General features: G+C 33.0%; 1 protein-coding gene across 1 annotated transcript in view; it reads right to left on the minus strand.

Moving 5' to 3' along the window:
- The window catches only part of ANKRD31 (ankyrin repeat domain 31), a 110,886-nt gene that overhangs the window by 83,115 nt on the left and 9,608 nt on the right, over nucleotides 1-18,163 (minus strand). Inside the window, exons 3-7 of the mRNA XM_074359886.1 lie at nucleotides 15,025-15,134; nucleotides 12,784-12,824; nucleotides 5,682-5,758; nucleotides 3,949-3,992; nucleotides 826-1,473 (exon numbers count right to left, since the gene is read on the minus strand). Of these exons, the coding sequence (XP_074215987.1) occupies nucleotides 826-1,473; nucleotides 3,949-3,992; nucleotides 5,682-5,758; nucleotides 12,784-12,824; nucleotides 15,025-15,134 (920 nt within the window). The remainder of the gene's footprint in view (nucleotides 1-825; nucleotides 1,474-3,948; nucleotides 3,993-5,681; nucleotides 5,759-12,783; nucleotides 12,825-15,024; nucleotides 15,135-18,163) is intronic.

An 18,163-nucleotide genomic window follows, 5' to 3' on the forward strand; every position in this document is an offset into this window, starting at 1 on the left:
TAAAGATTATTTTTATCTATTCTACATATACCTGTCAGTATCCACAAATTTCGAACTCCCAGCCTGTCCCTTTCCACTCCCCAAGATTATTTTTAAAAGGAAAAAAATTATCAACAAGAAAAAGGGACTTGGCAAGTGGTAGGCTACTGGAGGGTCTCCAAGTGTAATACTCTAGGAATTCCAAATCAAGGACTGTGTCACCTGACAGTATCCTCAGACACAGAATGCAAAGATCTATTGAAGCCAGGCATAAGTTTTTCCCTCTCCTGGCAGCCCAACTGCATATATTTTATGTCCAACTAGAAGTTAACATGGGGTATCTCATCTCTACTCTGTATCCAGGTAGACACAGTGATATTGTAAGGTAACAGGGATAATTCTGGTAAAGAATTTTTTCCTTGTATGTAAGCAATCTAATGATGATATATCCTCTTAGGTTTTTAGGGGAGAAACTTACCTATTTTTACTTTTTAATCCCTTGAAAATTCTACCCTGGGAACCTCAAAAAATATCACTGTATTCTTCAAAATCAAGATGTATCTTCACAGTGTTGGTATATGGATAGAAGGTTTGAATTTTTTTAAATAACTTACTTTTTTAAATTTTTTATTTTTTGAATTTTTTAAGGGGGAGAGGTAACTAGGTTTGTTTGTTTGTTTGTTTTAATGGAGGTACTGGGGATTTAACCCAGGAAAGGCATGCACTCTACCACTCAGCTATATATCCTCCCCCGCCAGAAGGTTTGCATTTAAAATAAACTATATGGGCAAGGAAGACTTGTTAAAGGTTACTATAAAAGGCAAAATCATACTCATGCTTACTTACTTGCTGCACTGAAAGATGCTTGTTCTGCAGCTCAGCTAACCTGGAATCTTGTTCAAATGGTGGAGTAGAACAAAGAGTCTCAAAATTCACCTCTGCTACTTGTGTACAGTCTTCATCAATCTGAGACATACTAGGCTCCACTTCTAAACATTCATTTCCAGTACTGAGACAAATGCCTCCCTCTTTTCTGTGACAGATGGGTTCCACCTTGGCTTCTGACAATGTGTTTAGGGCTGCTAACAACTCAGCTGGCAATGCATCATCCTTTGTGTTTTCTAGTAAATCTTCGTGACATGTCAAAGGCATTGATAGGGAACCCAGAGAGTTACTCAATGGGTTCATCAACTCTCTAGGTTCAAAATTACTCACTATTCCAAACAATCTTTCCTCCTGGGTGATTTCTGGTGATGTTAGTAATCCTTCCAAGGCAGACACAAAAGTTTCAAGAGAGCTTTCTTCATCCTTGGTTTCTTTAGAAGTCACGGTTAACACGACTTCCTTTCCAGGCTCAGAAAATGTATTTGGTGCTGCTAAGATCTTCTTTGGCTCTATTAATGATTTTTCCTTTACAGGAAATGTACTAGATTCTTCAGTAGTAGTACCTGAGAGAAGGCTTATTTCAGGAGAGTCTCTGCCTGCACTTAGTTCCTGTATATTCCAAAGAGAAGTTCCATCATTATAGTGTATACAAAAGTGTTTAAAATGAAAATGCCATAGTATTCTAGTTCATCATATTGCTAAGTTACCTTCAAAAAGCTTTATCAACTGTCCTCCCTTCCATAAATAAAAATACTCTTTATTACTTTCTTATACCAAATTACTAATGACTGTGAATACATGGTTAAACATTCAATAGTGGACCAAGGATAAAATTGGCTGGGGCATAATTACAGATGGCAAATTATCTATTCAGCTAAATTGAAATTATCTGGGCTAAGGGAAGAGGCAGCAATGACATGGATAGTTAAATTAACAGATAATCTAAAAACTTCACTGCAGTTAATGGTTGTAAAATTCTCCCTTGCTAAAAATCTCTATTGAATTTAATTTAAATTACTAAATGGGAACAAAATTGGTATAGTTTCACCTTTTTATTCCTCACCTCTGTGTAAGCATGTAAATGTGAAGTAAAGAACAGGAGGTCAGCGGGAAAAAGAAAAGAAATGAATTTTCTATGAAAACATTATAAGCTCTGGCTATAAATCAATGGTTCTGAGTTGTGGTTACATTAAACAAAAAACAGAAAATTCATATTTCTAAATGACTATTATTTTAAAAGACATCACCTTAATAGGTTATACCTTTCCTCACCATGTTTCCAATGAGCAAAATATTATTGGACCTCCTATTTTGAAGTGCTTTCAAAATCATTTATAAGTCATTCAAGAAAATCAGTCTCAATACTTCAAATGCACTGGACTTTTTTCCAACATTAAAACTGTTAATTTGCTTGACCTTACAAAACAGAATGGGTTTCAAGTGACTTTTGGCTGTTTCTAAAAACCAAATCCACCTTCACTTACACATCACTCTGCCAGGATGCACTGTAATTTGTAAGCCCCTTAATGCCCAAATTTGATTTGAATAAGAGAGATGGAAAACATTTTATTCTCCTTCTCTTCCATTTATCTTCTCTTTACATAGCATACAGAGGTTGAGAAGATATATTTATTAGTAGTGCAAACTCTAATTTGCTCAGAAAGATAAAAGAAATTTAGAAAGAATTGAAAAGCTGGATCGTATCTATTCTTTAAGTCACAGTTCAAGGTCTCCCTCCTATTTGAAGTCCCTGTATCTACTAAATTCAAAGCCCTAAATGTAATAAAGTAAATATGTTGAACTCTGCCCCAAAGGAACTTAGTTTCTAAGTGAATACTGAAGGCATTAATACATAAGATATTAAATAAAATATAAATAATGTCAAAAATACTGCATGAACTCAAATGAATGGCATAAACCATAGCCCTAGTATTGTAAGAATAAGTTTTCTAGGGGGAAAAAAAAGGGAGGCAGTGAAGGATTTTCATGATCGCCTGAAAAATGCTTGGTTAAACAAAGTAAACAGGTTTCTTTACCATAGACTTTTTAGAGCATGTGAATTTCTAAGTCTCTGAGGAGACTTGAGCATACAGTGTTCTCTAAACTTCCTTGTTCAAAAAAAATCCTTTTTCTCCGAAGATCTATTCATGTCATAGGATGCAAGTGATTGGGAAATACTGACACTCAGTGAGTAATGAAAAAAGGGAGCAATTACTTTGATCAAGATCATCACAGTCCTGAGACAAATCCACAGAGAATGAAGGGACTTACGCCAGAAATTAGTGATTTGCAAAGGAGTGAAAGAAGGAAAACACATATTTATTAAGCAACCTAGGTGCCAGACACCAAGAGCTATTATTGCTCTCAGTCCTCACTATACTATCACTATGAAAGGGATAACTTTCCATATAATACACATGTAATTGACACACATGCCCTTGGAACACGCACATATCTGCTTCCAAACGGTATGCTCTTTCCCTTACTTTCTGTCTCCTCACTGAGTAAAGGCATGGAGGTGCGAATATGTAAGGTTCAACTGAGATGAAGAAAGGTACCGGTATGGTAGGGTTGGCTTGGGAGGTCCTTGATTGCAGGAGTCTGTTATGGGCAGAGTCAGTCTTACCGTCCTCTAAGTCCCCATTGCACCAAGCAGAAAGCAAAGCCAAAACAAGCACTCAACACGTGGTTACTGATTAACAACTGGAAGACAGGAAAGCAGTATCTAACAGGAAATATTAGAGGAACTAGGGTAATAGACAAAGCAACAGAAGGCATTTTTGCTACAACATCTCAGAGACTACTCTGATATTAAAATATATGTTTCTTTTCTAGATAAAGAATAAGAGACAATGCTAGATGAGAAACACAGATCAAGAAAATTGTATTTCATTAGAGATAAGGAAGAATAAATACCGAAAGGAGTTGTTAGACAAGAATAGATTTCTATCTATTGAAACAGTTTAGTTATATTCCTGCCTAGTTATCTTCCAGCCTGGATGGGCTTGATACTTTAATCAACACAATTTTTAGAAAAATCGAAACCCAAGATCTGAATAGCTAATCTCTATTACACAGACCAACCTTTTCTGGATGTGGCAACACTTCAGGATTTTCAGCCTCAGTCCCTGGAAGATAACATTATATGTTTACATTCCAGTTTTATTAAAGCATTAAAACATATTATCTCACTCAGCATTTCTTAATCATATACTTAAAATGACTCCCTCAGACATTCATGTGCTATATCAAATATTCATAAATATTATACCAATTTATCGATATAAAAGTATCATGTTGGCAACAAAGTTACAAAATTCTTCCATTTCTTAAAAAAATATTTCACAGGAAGCCAGGTAAAATTATAATCATTTGGAATTTGTTTAGTTAAAAACCAACCTCTCTATTTTGGCTGAGCTATTCTAAGTATTTGCAACTACATGAGGAAAAATCGTATCTACTTTCTCAGTGTCATTATCTTCTCCATTGTAGGTAACAGAATTTAAATGAATTCATGCTGTTGAGTTAGGCATACTAAGGGACATCATGTAGGGGCCCAGGAGTCAGGAGATTGTCCCAAACGCACATGTATTAACAGGTCTCTATTTCTTAAAGTCATTAAAAATTTTTAAACATTCTACTATAGTTCCTTTTCTTTTTGTACTGAGACTACCTTTTGTAGTCTCAATTAACATTTTGTGACTATCATTAGAAACTTATGATTTTTTCACCAACTTAAGTTACTTCCATGAGCTAAAATCACTGTTGGATTTTTTCCCCCAACTAATTGTGTCACAGGTTGTCACAGTGGGAACACAACTGACAAAGCCCTTTATCCTTTTAGCCCTGCTGCCAGACATCCTTGAAAGCATCTGTGCTTTCCAAAAATGGAAAGATGTTTCAAATTCATCCTAATTATCTTCAAGTTCCAAAATAGATTCGCTATCCTTTAAGGGTTCCCAGTTTATTTAGTTGTATACCCAAAGCACCCATACACCTGGCACATGGCAGACTCAATAAATATTTGTTAAAACAATGAACATATTAGTATTACATACCAAAATCTAAGCACTAGGAGTACATGCAAGAGTTGGTAATGGGCCTAAGTGGTACCCCTATTGTTATAGTAGCAGAATAGAACAGAAGTTAGAGCTTCTGTACAAAACAGAAGATAGAACTTTTAAAGTGTAACTTTTCGATTTCAAGTATCATATTCTTGTGCCTTTTCTTGTAACACAAGGATTCAATGACCACTAAGAATAATTACTACACTATCATACAACATACACAGGAGACACCTCAAAGAGAAAGACAGCCATTGATTAACATAGCTGAAATCAAGTAAATGGTCTGCGGAAACTACCAGTCAAGAAAGATATCACATACATATTAAGAATACTATAAACAGCAGGGAGGGTTTAGCTCAGTGGTTGAGGACATGCTCGGCATGCACGAGGTCATGGGTTCAAACCCTAGTACCTCCATTAAGTTAAAATAAATAAAAAAATAAACCTAATTACCCCCCTCCTCAAAAACAAACAAAGCAAAGAAAAAAAAAGAATGCTATAAGCATAGAAAACAAACATTCCTTTCAAATTTGAGCCCCAAAATTACAAGTCAAAAGAGTAGACATTTGGTCAAGCAAGTATTGATTGAACCTGAGTTGCTTCTCATATAAGTAAATTTATGTAGCATGATTTCATATGTAAAATGTACAGGAGACCAGCCTGGCTGTAAATAAATTCATAGCTAACTAAGCCTTCTATTTTTAGGCAAAGACAAATTTACTTCATGTGACTCTACCCATAAAAGCATACCTCGAATACTCTGGTGGTTCAGTGAAAGTTCAGCCTGGGTACATGACACAGCGAACATTGGACTACTTTTTCTAGTCCTAAACAACAACAAAAAATCAATTAATTAATTAATAAGTAAATATAAAATTTTAAATGGTAAGGAAAAAACCATTTCTCATTCATATACAATTTAAATTTTTTTCATTTAAAGGAATTTCAAATAGGGTAATTTTTCTTTGCTCCATCATTCCAGTTACTTTTACAATTACTACCAATTAGTTAACATTTACACTTCAAGTGACTGCAAAAATGGAGAGCCGAAAAGTTAATGGATGAACTTTAGGAGTATAAACAAGCTAAATTACGTTTAGGTCTGAAAGTACCTTTGGAGATGACTGGTCTACCAAACAGGGGTTAGGGTCAGAGAGAAAAATAGGTTCTAATTTACATAGCTTGGCTATCTAAATCCTCAAATACACTGAAAGTCTGTCATTATAGTTTGAGATGTAAGTAAAAGTCACTAGCGAGAAAATTCTCAGACATTATTCATCGTTCTTGTATTTCACAGCACGGAAAGAAAGGGTAAGAAATACTGAAGGGGAAAAGGTTGAAAACAAAATAAAATGCCTCATCTAAAATTTTGATCATCTGCCCTGGGATAATTAAAAGTTGACTGAAGAAAATCGATCAGTGAACTATTTTTTTTCCCAATCTACTTTACTATACAAGTACAGTCAAGATATCTTCCTTAAGAAAAAAAAAGCCCCATGTTTCAGCTGTTTTAAGAAGTTTTTCTGCACCAGGCATAGCTACTTGAATCCTAAGCAAGAATAATAAATTGTACATTCTCTCCTATCTAAAAATAAAAGTGATCAATATAAGCTATCTTGAAAATTAAACTGCTCACATAGAATAATTTTTATGAGGCAAATAGAAAAGAATACCGCTTTTCCCCTCTAAAACATGATTCTTTGAGAACACAAACTGATTTAAAACAAAACAAAATCACAGTCTGAGACAACAACAGGAATTTTTTCCTCAATTATAAACGAGAATTTAAGATACTAGTTTTGAAAATAGAGCAAACTTTCATCTAAGTTGTTAAAAATGGTTACTTAGGTAAGTAATTTGCTTTTTTTTTTTTTTGACACTGTCTTGTCTGGTTTTGGTATCAGGATGATGGTGGCTTCATAGAATGCGTTTGAGAGTGTTCCTTCCTCTTCAGTCGTTTGGAAGAGTTTGAGAAGAATCAGTTTAAAAGACTTTGTACGTTTGGTAGAATTCCCTAGTGAAGTCATCCAGTCCTGAACTTTTGTTTGCAGGAAGTTTTTTTTTTTTTTTTTTGACTATGGATTCTATTTCACTCCTAGTCATCTGCTCAAATAATCTATTTCTTCTTGATTCAGTTTGGTGGATTGTGTATTTCTAGAAAATTGTCCATTTCTTCTAGGTTGCCCAATTTGCTGGCATATAATTGTTCATCATATTCTTAGGTTTTTGTTTTTTTTTTTTTTTTTGTATTTCTGCAGTATAAATTGTTACTTCCCTTTCATTTCTTATTTTGTTTAGAGTCCTCTCTCTTTTCTTTTTGGTGAGCCTGGCCAAAGGTTTACTGATTTTGTTCACCCTTTCAAAGAACCAGCTCTTGGTTTTATTGATTTTTATTACTGTTTTTTAAATCTCTATTTTATCTCTGACCTTTATTATTTCCTTCCTTCTCCTGACTTTAGGTTTTGTTTGTTCTTCTCCTTCTAATTCTTTTAGGTGGTAAATTAGGTTGTTTATTTGAGACTTTTGTTTTTGAGGAAGGCCAGCCTGTATTGTTATTAACCTCCTTCTTAGTATTTTGCTGCATCCTATAGATTTTGTATGGTTATGTTTTTTGCTGTCATTTGTCTCAAGGTATTTTTTAATTTCCTCTTTGATTTCATTGTTGACCTATTTTTTCAAGCTTTTTTAAGTAGCATGTTGTTTAGTCTCCATGTAATTAATTTTTTCTTGTTTGTCCTTCTGTAGTTGACTTCTAGTTTCATGCTGTTGTGGTGAGAAAAGATGCTTCAAATGAATTCTATCCCCTTAAATTTGTTGAGGCTTGTTTATGTCCTAGTATGTGGTCAATCCTAGAGAATGTTTCATGCGCATTTGAAAAGGATGTGTATTCTGGTTTTGTGGGGGTGGGGGGGTAAAATGTCCTGAAAGTATCAATTAAGTCTAACTGTTCTATTAAGTCATTTAGGATCTCTTGCCTTATTGATTTTCTGCCTGGAAGATCTGTCCATTGATGTCAGTGGGGTGTTAAAGACTCCTATAATTATTGCAATTCTGTCAGTTTTTCCTTTTATGTCTTTTAGTATTTGTTTTATGTATTCAGTGCTCCTATATTGGGTGCATATATGTTAATGAGTGTAACATCCTCTTCTCGTATTGATCCTTTTATCATTACATAGAGTCCTTTTTATCTTTCTTCATGGCTTTTGTTTTAAAGACTATTTTGTCTGACATTGAGTATTGCTACCCTCTGCTTTCTTGTCATTTCCATTTGCATGAAATATCTTTTTCCATCCTCTCATTTTTATTTTATTTTTTTCACCTCCTCACTTTTAATCTATGTGTGTCCTTTCCCCTAGAGTGGGTCTCTTGTAGGCAGCCTATTGTAGGCTCTTGTTTTATTATCTAATCTGCCATTCTACGTCTTTTGATTGGAGTATTTAATCCATTGATATTTAAGGTAATTACTGATAAGTATGTATCTGTTGCCATTTTAAACCTCGTTTTCCAGTTGATTTTGTATTTCTTCTTTGTTCCTTTGTTTTTCTTTTTGTTTTTCCTTTTGTGATTTGATGGTTTGCGTTTGTATTATGCTCATGTTCTCTTCTTTTTTGTTTTTGTGACTCTAGTGCATGTTTTTGATTTCTGGTTATCCTGTTTTTCAAGTATGTTAACCCATTACTATACGTACTTATTTTAGACTGGTAGTCATATAGGTCCAAACACATTCTAAAAAAAAAAAAATGTATGTTTTCTTACTCTCCTCCCCCACATTTTATGATTTTGATGTCTTCTTTTACAACTTCATGTTTATCCTTTTGCTGTTCATTGTAGTTATCATTGCTTTCACAGAAATTTTTAAATTTTTAAAAAAATCTGTGGGCTGGCTTATTTCAGTGATTTACTTTCCAACTGTGATTTTCTCCTTCCTCTAGATTTTTGCTGGTTTTCTATTTGGAGAAGACCTTTCAATATTTCTTTTAGGCTAGGTTTAGTATTCCTGTATTATTTTAGTTTTTGCTTGTCTGAGAAATCTTTTCTCTCTCCTTCTATTCTAAATGATAATCTTGCTGGGTAGAATATTTTAGGTTGCAGTTTTTTCCTTTTCAGGACTTTGAATATATTTTGCCACTTCCTTCTGGCCTGTAATGCTTCTGTACAGAAATCAGCTAACAGCCTTATGGGGGTTCCCTTGTAATTAGCTCTTTTTCTCTTGCTGTCTTTAGACTCCTCTCTTTATCTTAACTTGTGCCATTTTAATTATAATAAGTCTTGGTGTAGGTCTGTTTGGCTTCATCTTCTTTGGGACCCTCTGTGCTTCCTGTACCTGGATATCTGTTGCCTTTTTTAGGTTTGGGGAGGTTTCAGCCATAATTTCTTCAAATACATTTTTGATCCCCTTTTCTCTTTCTTCTCCTTCTGGGATCCCTGTTATGTGTAGATTGGGATGCTTTATATTATCCCATAGGTATGGTATATTTCTTTTTCTTTGGTCTTTCTTTCTGATTGGGTGATTTTCATTATTCTAATTTTCAGATCATTTATTCATTCTTCTGCATTAACCAGTTTGTTATTTATTGCCTCTAGCTCAGCTTTTGTCTCAGCAAGTGAGTTTTCTAATTTTAATTGGGTCCTCTTTATTATTTCTAGTTTCTTTATACAATGATCTGCCTTTCTATCAATAGCCTTTGTTAATTCCTTCAGTATTTTTATTACCTCCTTTCTGAATTCAGAGTCTAGTGGACTGGAGAAGTCTGTTTCACTGTTTGTTCTTTCAGGGGAATTTTCTTGACCTTTTAATTTACAGTGGTTCCTCTGCTTCTTCATTTTACTTTTATTTCTTTGACAGTATGAATTTAGGAGAAACTGTTATCTACTGTGGTCTTGAAGGGTTGTTATATGTGGGAGTGTCCCTGTATAGCCAGCATGAGTCTAATATTTTTGGTGCAAGGGTTGTTAGTATGGATGCCTGCGATGTCTTTCCTTATGGATAAATTCCTTTGATGAACATAGATGCAAAAATTCTCAACAAAATATTAGCCAACCAAATCCAACAACACATAAAAAAGATCACACAGCATCATCCAGTTGGATTTATCCAAGGGTCACAAGAATGGCTGAACATACATAAATCAATCAATGTGATACACATTAACAAAAGAAAAGACAAAACCCACATGTTCATCTCAATAGATGCATAAAATGTGTCTGATAAAATTCAATATTCATTTATAATTAAAAAACTCACAAAAGTGAGTACAGAGAGAACATATCTCGACATAGTAAAAGCTATTTATGACAAACACACAGCCAACATAACACTTAATGGTGAAAAACTGAAAACCTTCCCACTAAAATCTGGAACAAGACAGGATGCCCACTCTCACCACTTGTATTCAATATAGTATGGGAAGTCCTAGCCATAGCAATTAGACAAGAAAAAGAAATAAAAGGTATCCAAATTGGAAGAAAAGAGGTAAAATTGTCAACTATATGCAGATGACATGATATTATATATAGAAAACCCTAAAGACTCCACACAAAAACTACTAGAACTGATAAACGAATTCAGCAAAATAGCAGGATACAAGATTAACATACAGAAATCTGTTGCATTTTTTTACACTAACAATGAAATATCAGAGAGGGACAGTAAAAAAAAAAAAAAAAAAAATCCCTTTTAAAATTGCATACAAAAAAAAAAACTTAGGAATAAACCTGACCAAGGAGGTGAAAGACTTATAGCCTGAGAACTATAAAACACTGGTAAAGGAAACTGAAGATGATTCAAAAAAATGGGAAGATATACTAGGCAAGACTGAAAGCAACATACATGTACAGAGGAATGATTAATTGAATTACAGTACTGTAAGTTAAGTAAGTGAAATAGTAAGAGGCTATCAAAATTCATGCTTTTAAAAAATATTAATGATGTGAGAAAATTAGCATAAACTACTACTTATAATTTAAAACCAGGAAACAAAACTATCCAAAGCATAATCCAAATTTTGTAGAAAATATAAACAAAACAAAAAATATAGAGAGTCTAAAATTAAATGTACCAAAATGTTAACAACAGTTCTCTCTAGGCAGTGAGATTACAGATGCTATATGAGTCTTTCTTAGTCTTATCTTTTTTCCCCCTTCTGTAGATGCACTTACATTACTGATACAGTCAGTAAAAGGGTTATTATAAAATAGTGGTTCTCAAACTTTTTGATCTTTGGACTCTTTTAAACTCTTAAAAATTAGTGAGGAACCCAAAAAGCTTTTGTTCATGTGGCTTATATTTATTTGTATTTACATATTACTAATTAAAGTGGAGAAAAACATTAAATAAGCATTAATTTTAAATTAACATGTTAAAATATTTTTATGAAAAACTGTATTTTCCAAAGTAGAAAAAATTAATGAGAAAATGGCACTGTTTCACATTTTTAAAAATCTCTTTAATGTATGGCTTAATGAAGACAGCTGCCATCTGAGCTGCAACTGCATTCAATCTTTTGCCATATTTTTTTGAAGTTATAACAAAATCTGGGCTCACAAAGATACGTAGTTGGAAATAGAAGGATTATTTTAGTGCATATTCTGAGTAACAGTGCACATTCTTTTTAGATAACATCAAAAGTCTAAAAGCAAATTTCCCTAAAGGTTAATGGACATGTAAAAACTGAAACAAAATCAATGAACTTCTTGTATTCTTTTACATTATAACCCATTGGTTTATCTTGCATTTTAAATGGAACCTTTATTTGTCTGTGGGTGGTGTTGTGATGTCATGCATTGGTCTTTTAGAAAATACTGATTCACTGAGTTATGCAGATCTTCCCTATACTAATCCATGTCATTATAAAATCTCAAAAAGGTCACCTTTGTAAATATTTCCATTGACCTCACTAGAAAGTTTTAAGTATTGGAATGTCATCAAGGTCAAAATGGTAGACACAAGCTTTCCTAAACTCTAATTTTCACTTGAAAGCTTAAATTTTTTTATTGGCAGCAAATACCATCAGTTGTTTTCCTTGAAGTGACTGGCTTACTTCATTCAATTTCAAGAAAATGTCTGCCATGTGTGTCTACGTGTGAATATCCAGTTTGTCTATCAGTTAACCTTTCTAATTAAAAAAGAGTGAAACTAGTTTTCTTACAATGCTTATAACTCAAACAAGTACACAAGTGATCTTCTTAAGACAACTATTACACTTCACACAAAAGGTTAAAAAGATATATATTCAAGGGTAGAAATTTACTAACAACTTTTCTGCTTCATCAAATGCATTAAGTAAAAATGGCTTTTTTTCTTTTTTAACTACTAGTACATGGCAGTGAAAAACACAATGACTACTAGTACTATTTTAGTGTCACTGCCCTGATGCCTACTAAGGCTCCAGCATTTTATCTACCACTTGTTTTAGCACCATAAGCACAAACATCAAATAGGCAAATAATGTGTATTATTATTTAGTTTTGCCCTCACTAACCCTCTGTGAAGAGTCTCAGGGACTCCCAGGGGGACCACAGACCATAATTTGAAAATCACTGTTTAAAAAAAAAAACTGAAGGAATATTAAAGTATAATAGTTGTATGAAGTCTAATTTCAATAAGCTCTGCAAATTCTTACTTTATGCTTTTTAAATAATATTAATAGTCAAAGAATCAACTTAGTCTGATTTAATCTTTCTCATGAAATGAAACTTATCTATAATGTTTGTAAAATACCATATATTTATGCTGCTAAAGAGACAATTATTCAAAAATATACAATAACTCTAAAACTCTTAAGATTCATTTTGTATGTGTAAAATTACAAAAAAATCTACAACATAATAATGCCAAAATCACCATACTTACTGTAACAGAACTTGATTTTGTTCCATTTCATCTTGAGGTTGCTAGAAAAAAAAAAAAGTAGTTTTTCCCAATTGATGAATGCTAAGCTAATACAACAAGGTAAAAACAATATTTAAGATAAATTTTACATTATTCTTTCTTAGTATCTTTTTTATTGTGGTAAAATATATATAACATAAAATTTACCATTTTGACCATTTTTAAACGTACAGTTCTGTGGCATCATGTACATTCATATTGATGTACAACCATCACCAACATCCATTTCTAGAACTTTTCCATTTTCCCCAACTAAAACTCCATAACTATTAAACACTAACTCCCCAATTACCCCTTTCCCAACTCCTGGCATCCACACTTCTACTTTGTCTCTATGTATTTGACTATACTAAGTGCCTCATGTAAAAGGAATCATACAGTATTTGTCCTTTTGTGATTGGCTTATCTCACTTAGTATGATGTCTTCAAGGTTCACCCATATTGTAGCATGTATCAGTATTTTTTTCCTTTCTCAGGCTGAATAATATTCCATTGTATATGTATGTACTGCATTTTATTCATCTACTCATCTGTCGATGGACACTTGGGTTGCTTACACCTTTTGACTATTGTTGATAATGTTTCTGTGAGTGTGGGTGAATAAATATATTTTCAAGTCCCTGCCTTCACTTATTTTGGGTATACACCCAGAAGTGGAATTTCTGCATCATATGGTAATTCTATGTTTAATTTTTTTAGGAATCACTGTACCATTTTCCACAGCTGCTGCACTATCCTCCATTTCCTACCAGCAATGATCGAGAATTCTAATTTTTCTACATTCTCACCAATGTTTACTACTTTGTTTTAGTAATAGACATCCTAATGAGTGTTAGATGGTATCTCACTGTGGTTTTGATGTGCATTAATGATGCTGAATATCTTTTCACGTGCTTATTAGCACTTGTATATATTCTTTATTGAAATGTTTATGCATGTCCTTTGCCCAGTTTTAAATCAGGTTGCTTCTGTTGTTGTTCAGTTATAGGATGGACCTGGAGATTGTCATTGTAAGTAAAGTAAGCCAGAAAGAGAAAGAAAAATACCATATGATATCACTCATATGTGGAATCTCAAAAAAAAAAAAAAAAAAGAACTTATTTACAAAACAGAAACAGACTCACAGACATAGAAAACAAACTTATGGTTACCAGATGGGGAAGGAGGTGGGAAGGGATAAATTGGGAGTTCAAGATTTGCAGATGCTAACTACTATATATAAAATAGATAAACAGTAAGTTTATACAATATAGCATAGGGAACTATACTCCATATCTTGTAGTAACCTATAATGAAAATGAATATATGTACATATAGGTATGACTGAAACATTATGCTGTACACCAGATACTGACACATTATAAACTGACTATACTGCAATTAAAAAAAATTTTCTGTAATTAAAAAAAAGAAGTTGCAAATCTTAGTTTTAAACAAATTATTAGAAGCTAAATACAAGCTTCTCAGCTTTAAGAAAAAATAGGTGGTGTTGAGTATTTCCCTTTTGATTAGAGATCATTCAACTGATATACACGCCTATATACAATATTAGATATACCCTCATGTTCACTCTTCGAAACTGTTGTCTATTTCTGCTATTAAAATAGATGTATCTCCCCCTCCACTTCTTAAGACTCTGTAGTTATCTCCTGCTAGCTAATTTATTTACACCAAGATGTTAATTGAATCATCCCTTACCTTTCCCCAGGGTAACTGCATTAAAAAGAAACAAACAAATAAAAATTTGCATATATAAGTGTGTATCCACACACATGCACTCACACACACGCCAAAAGTATCTTTCAGTAGTCCATATTTCAAATTACACCACATAGACTAGTATCTTCTTCACAAATTTAAGATGACCTCTGACATATAATGGAGATGAAAATCGTAATTATTATATCCTCTTTTAACCTTCTCACTTCCACAGCTCTAGTAGAAAGAGAGATGAAGAAAGGAAATATTTTAAGCCTTCCTTCCTAAATCAACTGGCTTTCACCAAAGTTGCAGCAAAGAAACAGAATGACTGTCTAAGAAAAGGGAAAAAACTGACTAAGAGAAAAAAGAAGCAAAACAATAGACAAAAAGAATTATTCATTAGTAATTTTCCTCTCTTTGAAATAGTTAAATAACTTGAAATAGTTAATATTAAAAATTAGCAATTTTAATAAGCAGGTATTTAATCAATATGCTACACACCTGTAAGGCTGCATCCTCACTAAGAAGAGGCGTCATCTTATTTTTACTCATTTGCTCTTGTGAATTCCCTCCGAGTTTGAATATAAGCTGAATCTCTGGAGAATGTGTGCCTAGAAGGAAATACAATCATAATAATCATATAATATAATCACATAATTATTTGCAATAGTTTTATTGCTCTGCTTTAACAATGACACAAGGATTTTATAGACACTGCAAAATGCCATTAAAAATCATTTTGTAAGTCATAATTTCCTGACTGCCACTTTTATGTGTCAAAGTTTTTAAATTTAAAAAGAAACATATACACTACACTGAATAAAATAATACTTGATATTTCTTTGCCTCAGGATGAATGAATGCAAAAGATATGTAAAGACAATTGTACAGACTTAAACCCTGCTAGAAAGAATACTTTTTTTCCTTTTTTATTTCATTTTAAGTCATTTTTAAAAACTCATTATGCTAACATATCACCCAAGAAGAATCATATTTTCTGTTTCCAAGATAGCAAATTTGGCCCATATTTTAACTTTTCTTCCCTTCTCAGTTCCTAAAAAGAATCCAAAGAAATGATTAGTTAAAAAAAAAAAAAAAAAAAACAGAAGCAGCAATAGGAAAAAAGAACCATACTCACTATAGATTAGAAGATAAGAACAGATTAAAGGGAAACCAAACAATGGTAAACAAGTTTGTCACTCATCACAGGAAAAGGGGGGGTTCCTTTAGATGTAACTAGTATATCGATTTCTTCCATCAGAATCCCAGAAAACCACCCAGCTCAGAGCAAATCCTACCAACAAAATATGAAAGAAGGTAAACTGGAAGCTCACAGTGGCTAAAGTCTCACACCTCACTGAGCTTGCTGCTTGTACCAAAGAAGCTTAGGATGTATGCTGTAGTCAACTACTCTGTGTAGGATAAGAAGTTCCCTATCAGATAAGGAAATGTACTAAAAGCTAAGGTTTATAAAATAATGTAGCGATGGCACAAAAGTAGAAATAGTCAAACAGGTCAACGAAACAAAACAAAAGGTGGGAAACAGACCTATATTATATCTGGAAATTTAAAATATATCAAAAATGGTATTTTGGTTGCCGGTGGCAGGGGGAGGGACAGACTGGGAGTTCGAAATTTGTAGATACTGACAGGCATATGTAGAAAGATAAACAAAATTATACCAGATAGCACAGGGAAATATATACAAGATCTTGTGGTAGCTCACAGTGAAAAAGAATGTGACAATGAATATATGCATGTTCATGTGTAACTGAAAAATTGTGTTCTATTATGGAAATTGACACAACATTGTAAACTGATTATAACTCAATAAAAAAAAGGAAAAGTGGTATTTTAAACAATGGCAACAAAATGACTTATTCAATAAATAATATTGGGGCTGTAAATTAACCATTTGAAAAAATGAAGTTAGAGACCTACCTTCCCTCCCATATGCTAAATTAATTCAAAAATATTAAAAACATAAAAGTAAAAACTGTAAATATAATAAATGGAAATAAAGATAAAAGAAAATATTTGTATGGTCTTGAGAAAGGTAAAATACTTCTAAGTTTGAAAAAAGCAAGAAACTCTAAAAGAAAAGACTGACAGATTTTACTATATAAAAACTTAAAATTTCTGCACAACAAAATGTATCATAAATAACATTAAAAGATAAGTAGAGAACTGGGTAAAACAACATATATATGACAAAGTTTTGCTACCTTTAATATCTGAAATGTTCTTAGAAGTCAATAGTAAGATGAGAATAATGAGGAGGCAATAAGGCAACTCACACAGACACACACACAAAAACTATGAATAGTCAATATTATAATACGCCTAACCTTGGTATCCTTCAAAAATACAAGGACATACTCAGTCTTCACCAGTTTGGCAAAGATTGAATATGTCCTGTGTGGTATCTAAGAGGGAAAAAGTCACCTTTTTTTTAGGGGGCAAGATTTGATATGTGTTCATCCTTTAAAACAAATCTCATTTAACTAGTTATTCTAAGGAAGTAATCAGAAAAGTAGGCAAAGGTATAGTATTGAAAAATATTAAACATGTAATCAAAATCATTATATAAAGCACACTCGTACAAAGGAATAATATGCAGCAATTTAACAGGTTGAGGTAGATCAACATAACAAGGAAAAACATGTAGTATATTAATCATGAAAAAGATATTTATATTAGACCTACAAATCTAATTACAAATATTATATTACAAAATATTACAATTACAAAATACTACAAAATTATAAAATTACAAAATATTACAAAAACATATTTATGGGGGGAGGGTACAGCTCAAGAGGTAGAGCACATGCTTAGCATGCACAAGGTTCTGGTTTCAATCCCCAGGACCTCCTCTAAAAAAATAAATAAATGAATGAATAAACCTAATTACCCCCCCACAAAAAGTAAATAAATGAAAATAATACATATATTTATATTGGTATACAAAAATCTAGAAAGATATACGAATACTAAACATTAAACACTGGCATGTAGAATTACAGAGAAAAGTAGGGGATGGAATCTTTCACTTTCTATATTACATAACTTTGTATCTTAAAAATATTTCATACTTTTAATACTTAGCAAAAATAATTAATGTCTATCCATTTGGAAGAGGAAAGGAAAGGAAAGAGGGAAAAAACTTTGTTGGAATATTAAAACAGATCTCTAACTTCTAGTTGCATTTTATACACCATAAGAACACATTCTGGAGACCAATATTACACACTGTCCCTTCCAATTACACACAGGAAAAACTACTCTATGATGAAACTAACTTGCCATTGAGGTATCAGGTGAGATGATGTACGTTGAAGAGTTTGTGAACTACAGTTGACCACTGAATAACAGGGGTTTGAACTATGCAGGTCCACTTAAATGAGGATTTCTTCCTAAAGACAATACAACCAGCCCTCCATATCCTTGGGGTTTGCATCAAGATGACACCAACCACTGATCAGATTGTGTACTGTGTTTATAATCCGTGCCTCATGTAACTCATGGATGTGGGATCTGCGGATGGGAAGGGCCAACTATGGAACTTGAGAATCTGAGGATTTTGGTATACTTGAGGGCCCCTGGAACCAAACCCTTGTGGATACCCAGGGACAACTGT

This window comes from Camelus bactrianus, chromosome 3 (assembly GCF_048773025.1).
Source record: "Camelus bactrianus isolate YW-2024 breed Bactrian camel chromosome 3, ASM4877302v1, whole genome shotgun sequence".
Taxonomy (NCBI): domain Eukaryota; kingdom Metazoa; phylum Chordata; class Mammalia; order Artiodactyla; family Camelidae; genus Camelus; species Camelus bactrianus.